At 46.8% G+C, this 6000-nt stretch overlaps 1 protein-coding gene across 2 annotated transcripts in view; it reads left to right on the forward strand.

Moving 5' to 3' along the window:
• Positions 1-5688, forward strand: part of LOC119179527 (fatty acid synthase-like) — a 71917-nt gene extending 66229 nt beyond the window's left edge. For both annotated transcript variants that reach the window (XM_075869228.1, XM_037430620.2), the window contains exons 22-27: positions 287-523; positions 1260-1490; positions 2286-2530; positions 3385-3645; positions 4232-4489; positions 5177-5688. In XM_075869228.1, coding sequence (XP_075725343.1) covers positions 287-523; positions 1260-1490; positions 2286-2530; positions 3385-3645; positions 4232-4489; positions 5177-5290 — 1346 coding nt within the window. In that variant the 3' untranslated portion in view covers positions 5291-5688. The remainder of the gene's footprint in view (positions 1-286; positions 524-1259; positions 1491-2285; positions 2531-3384; positions 3646-4231; positions 4490-5176) is intronic.
• Positions 5689-6000: the final 312 nt, after the last annotated feature.

Genomic DNA, 6000 nt, shown 5'->3' on the forward strand with positions numbered 1-6000 from the left:
AATTAATTTTAGCAAACACAAATATAGTGAATTATCTGTTTTAACACTGTAAATGAAAAATCCATAGCTTTGTCGGACAGTGTCGAGAGAATATTTTTAACAAATTTTTGAGAATAATGAAGTTATCTTAATGTCAGATGCAATTTTATGAGGCCTGATTGTATAACAGAAAGAAAAAGTATCAAAGCTATCTCATATTTTTCTCAGCAGTACTTAACTGAATCAATTCTTGTGTGTCAGCACACAGCTGCAATACTTATACTGTTACATCATTGCACCCTTCTAGGCTTGGCCATCCAGTGGGGTGCCATTGGTGACGTCGGTGTCCTTCATGACACCATGGGCGCCGATGTGGTTGTCGGCGGCACCCTGCCCCAGAAGATAAGCTCGTGCATGGCTGTCATGGACCGGTTCCTCAGCCAGAGTCATCCGGTAGTGTCGAGCTTGGTCAAGGCCGACCTCTCTGCCAAGTCCGACGGCAAGAACAAGCAAGACCTTGTACAGTCCATCGCACACATTCTCGGTAAGCAGTGCGCTCCAGCTGCGACGATCGCATCTTTGTGGAGGGGAAATGCTAGGAGGCCCTTGCACCGTACGATTTCGGTGCACCTTGGGGAACACCTGATCGTCGAATATTCTGGAGCCCTCCGCTACGGCATCTCTCATAATTGTAGTGTGGTTTTGGGGCATTAAATTCTAGCTAATAATATTGGTGAGCATGCTAGGAAATCTCGGTTGAGCGCGGCAGCTACGAGGTCGCTGGTGCCTCATATTACCTCGCGTGTTGCTTTGCGTAGACTAACCGTCTTTCACCAGGCTACCGTTGTTCGAATAATTATGGTGTGCGGAAACACCTGATGTGTTGAGCAGCTTTTGAATGCGCTAGTACCCACAGATGGCACATGTCATGATGTCTGTGAAAGTAATCTGTACAAGAGAATACTGCACAAGTGCTTAGGACACCCACGACATAAATTCAGGATGTATGTACAGTATCTGAAGATAGGATGTAAACGCAAGATGTAGGTGGAGTACATTAGCGCTGTACGTAAACGCAAGGCGTAAGCTCGCCACTTGTAGTCGTGAGCTGCACAATATACTGGATTTCTAGCTATCCCGTCTTCTCTTGTCTCATTCAAGAGCACCGTGTTTTCTCGTTCAAACGTCAGTATAAAACCAACGGGTGTTTTTTTCCCATAGACCTTCGTTTCTCGTCGTCTCTTTTTATTGACATTGTTCCGCTTGATTCATGCGTGCAGGCGTAAAGGACCCCTCCAGCCTGAACCCGAACATAAGCCTCGGCGAGTTGGGCATGGACTCGCTCATGGGTGTCGAGGTGAAGCAGACTATCGAGCGGGACTATGACGTCGCCCTGTCTATGCAAGAGATCCGGCAGCTCACCATCAGCAGGCTGCGTGAGATCAGTGGAGGAGCCAGCAGTGGTGGGTCGACCAAGTCTGACGGCACCGCAACACCTCCTGAGAGCGAAGGTAGGGGTCGTCCGTTTCTTGTTTTTCGCAGTGCTGTTTTGCCACAATGAAGCAATACCAACTAGCTCGAGCCCAGACTTGTGTTATCATCAATTGCTGGGTGTAGACTGTACAGTTTAGTCGAGTTTTGATGTCATCGTCGAGAGAGTCTCTAAATTTATTTGGGAGAGGGGGGGGGGGGGGGCGAGAGACTTCAGTCGCACCTCATGCACGCTTGTTTGTGCAAAATTGCAAAGTTCAAAATAAAAAAAAACATGCAAAGTAAGAAACTGCAGGAGGGGCTGCCAGTGGTCATCGTGCACATACATCAGCCTGTCCTGAACAACGTACTGACATGTACCACTGCTCTGAGAACAAACACTTTCAAACATCTAAAAGTTAAGTGAAATAGAAAATGTGGTGAACTTGACCATATTGGACTTTGTGGGAGTACCTTTGCTTAGTTATAGTTAGTGTCACCATAGTCTAAAAGCTCATCTCTTAGGGTCAGTGTGCACGTTGCTGTCTGAGGGCTGGACTCCGACTGTATCCTAAGAACTGTACCCAAAGGGCTATGCTGTAGGGGCTGTACTCGAAGGGCTGTGCCCTAAAAGGTGCACTCTAAGGTTTGGACTCCGATTGCTGCACCTTAAGGGCAGCATCCCAAGGGGTGTAGTCTAAAGGTGGTACTCTTATTTTATATTCTGAGGGTTGTATTTTAGGGGTTTTACTCTCTCGCCATGCTGTAAGGATTGTACCCTATTGTCGTAATGTCAGGGTTGTACTCTAAAAGACGCATCTTTTTTGCCCTCGCAGAATCTGCGGACGTGTCTGAAGTACCGCGGTTGACGCTCGTCAAGGAGCTAGTTCCCCACAGTATCCTCCTTGAGATGAACGGCCTGAAGGGCGCCTCGCCCGTCTTTGTTATGCACCCGATTGAGGGACACGTCAACGGCTTGATGGAGGTGGCCAGTCACCTCCCTGTTCGTGCAGTTGGAGTGCAGCGGACGCCCGACATTCCAGTGCGGTCCATTGAAGAGATGGCCGCTATCTACATCCAGGTGAGCTGGCATTAACTGGTGGATTGCAGAACTTGTTTTTTTAGCACTGTAGTGGTTTCCACCGCTCAAACGGCCTCTTTGGTATTGAATTGGCTGATAATTGTTCCTAATGCTTTTTTTTAAATGATTGCTCATTTAAGTTTCGCTGCGAAAATATGTACTTAAAATTGCTCTAATCAGGCGAGAGTTATCTCTTTTGCTTTTCTTTTAAATTTGGCTAATTCAGAATCTGAAATCTCCAGGGTATGAATAAGTGGATTAACACCAGCAATACTGTGGACGGCATGTCTTCTCTGTCTTTTCAGCTGTACCAACCAAAAGGCGTGTGTTGCACAGAGTGAAAACCTCATAACGTTTGTTGGCTAGCTGGTGATAAATAGTGACCGGAAAAGGGTAAACAAGCTTTATTATGACGATCAACAGTTGCATAAGGGAGTGCTCTACATAGCCGACATACAGCTCCATTAGAAGATAGATGTGGCTGACTTATAGTTGCACCAGGAAACACTAAATGCGGCCAACATACAGTTGCGTAAAGAAACTCGTATCTGCATACAAAGCACTGGACGTAGCAGACATATACACCTCGATATAACAAACCCGGATATAATGAAGTGTTGGTTATAACGAAGTAAATGAAGAGTAGTTTTGCAATAGACACTGTGTTAGAAATACACCGTTATAACAAATTTTTGGATAAAACAAACTTATGTTTGTGTAAGATACTACTTTGTTATAATGAGGTTTGAGAGTAGTTGCAATATGAAACCCAAGCGTAGCTGGCATATAAATGCATAAGATAGCATTGAACGTAGCCGACTAATCGCGCTCTTTTTGCTTTCCTACCATTGCAGAAACTCGCCGAGGTTCAGCCCAAGGGCCCCTACCACATAGTTGGCTACTCCTTCGGTGCCACAGTAGCCTTCGAGATCGCCGTGCAGCTGCAAGCGGCGGGAGCGTCCGTGGCCAGCCTGACCCTCCTGGACGGCGCGCCCCACTACATGGCCGTGCACACGGCTCACCACAGGTCTCGCTTCACCGGCAGCAAGGACGAAGAGGAGTCTGCGCTCTTCTGCGCCTTCCTCATGCAGTACCTGAACATCGACTACATCGAGGTGGGTTTCCCTGTTGCCGAAAGTTGCGGAATGGTGAGCGTTTGAAATGACATTGTGGCTTGAACTATCCAACCACACTCGCATATAACACATTATTCTATACTAGAGAGCAGAAAAAAAAAAGCTTCACCTGAGTGTGAAAGCTGTTGGTTAGAAGTCTGAAGCTGAAATGATCACTGGTATGAGGATAATGAAATCGAAAAAAATGCCAGCACTATTACAGTAAAAGAATTGCACAATTGTAGTGAACAGCTCGGTATAATAATAAGTAGAGGTGACAGACTTTGGTATTTGCAAATAAATGGGCTCTGTCAGTATAATCAAACCTCAGTACAGCGAGTATGGATAAAACGAATCATCGACTGTTACAAAGTGATTGAGAAAGAAATAACAAATTTATAACGACTTTTTGGACATAGAGAAGTTATTTTTGCAACAGATATGATCGTGTTATGGCGAGGCCTGATGAACACTTGCAGCGGGTTGCAACCTTGATGCCAACAGCTGTGTCAATCATGCTTCCGGTTGTACGCATGTCAGTGTGCCTGAGCCCCCTTTTGAGAACCCCGGCCTTTTGCTGACGCAGGTACGGAAACAGATGAACCAGTACCCGAACTGGGACGCCAAGCAGGAGGCGGCCACCGACATCCTCCTCAAGGCGTACCCCAACGTGCACCCGAGCCGCCAGGACGTGGCGACGGCCACACGAGTCTTCTACGAGTTCCTCAAGGCCGGTTCCAACTACAAGCCGCATGCCAAATTCCACGGCGACGTCGTGCTCATCAAGGCGTCCAGGCCACGAAAGATGGCGAGCCAGCTCCCGTCCGACTACGGTCTCTCTGAGGTGAGGACATGTTTTTTGCTAGACTATGAAAGCACGACTGTAAGGTTCACTTGGATTGATGGCCAAATCAATGTGTGTGAGCACTTACTGTCAAATGTATGAGGTCATGTGTGACCACTAGTACGAATGAATGAGGCCATAAGTACTGTAAGGAGGAACATGGGCAAGTTGTTATGGTTCACTTCGAGAACAGCACAGCAAGTCAGCACCTGTCCCGTTGTATTTTTCTTCATCCTTGTTCTGCTTTGCTCTTTTTGGAATGAGGTCGTACGTGAGTAACTACACGTGGGCGCTTGGTTATTGAACTGAGTGTATGTATTGTGACTGGACTTTGGGTGTGTAGTAAAGTTTTGCTGGGAACGACTATGAATTTTCGAAGCGAGAGAAAAGGAACATTTCTTTCTTGTGGTGTAAAACTGGCGTGCTCGAACAGTAAGTGGATCGTGCTGTTGAGAGTAGCAGATCTGATTTGAACAATCTTTGACAAAGGAAAAACCATTGAGCAATTAAGCTAGTCGTGGCTTTGTGCGAGCACTACTTGGGAACTCGTGTCTCGTTACGCAATAATGATTCATGCGCCGAAATGTTTTCCATTCTCTCAAATCTTTTCTTTTATGTGACCGACAGTGATTCTCTATGCGACTGACAAGAACGCATGACATTTAATTGTTTTTCTCTTCTTCGCAGTGCTGCAACGGCAAGGTCGAAGTCAAGGAGGTCGAGGGACTCCACGAAAACTTCATCCTCGGCGAAGGCGCGAAGAAGTGTGCGGCCATCATCAGTCACCAAGTGAAACACTGAACCGAGAAAAAGAAAAAAAAGCCCGGGAAAAGAAAAAAAAAAAACACCAACAACCACCCTCCACATTTTGAAGAAGAAATCCAGGTTACCCCCTCTCCCATCTTCCTTAAAGACACAACCCCTTTCCCACCTAGACTGGCTGGACCAGGCTTTTTAGGGAACAAGTGTTTTGGCAGAAAAAAAAAATGACGGAGCCATTCCGATGTGGACTGTACAGAGAAGTAAACGCATTCCCATCGAACGTGTGGACGATTTGGACGTGAGCGTGCGAAAGTCCCGTCGATCCCATAACCAGCAGCTACCTGTGTAACCGTGGTGCTACCAGAGCTGGCCAGACGCTGCCACACCGTCGGCAACGACTGCACGTTTGATACCAGGTTTTAAGGGAAAAAGAAAAAGTTCATGTGCGATGTCGCGGGAGAGTTGGTGCTACCAGTGTACGAGAATCGCAGTGCATTCCATGAACACGAGAGCGCCAAAACAGTGATAAACGTCTTTAGGAGTCGCCGGAAGTTGGAGAAGGTAGTTTGGAGAGAATGAGAGAGGAACGGAACAAGAGTGCAAGAGAGAGTATATATATATATACACATATGCTCATTGGTAACTGCCCGAAAAGTCGTGTTTGCCGTTCGTAAAACGAGACGAGACACGGAGTCGAGACAGTTGCGACACTTCACAGATGCGCGCTTTCTCTGTCCTTCTAGGGATTG

Source organism: Rhipicephalus microplus, chromosome 7 (assembly GCF_043290135.1).
Source record: "Rhipicephalus microplus isolate Deutch F79 chromosome 7, USDA_Rmic, whole genome shotgun sequence".
NCBI classification, from domain to species: Eukaryota; Metazoa; Arthropoda; class Arachnida; order Ixodida; family Ixodidae; genus Rhipicephalus; species Rhipicephalus microplus.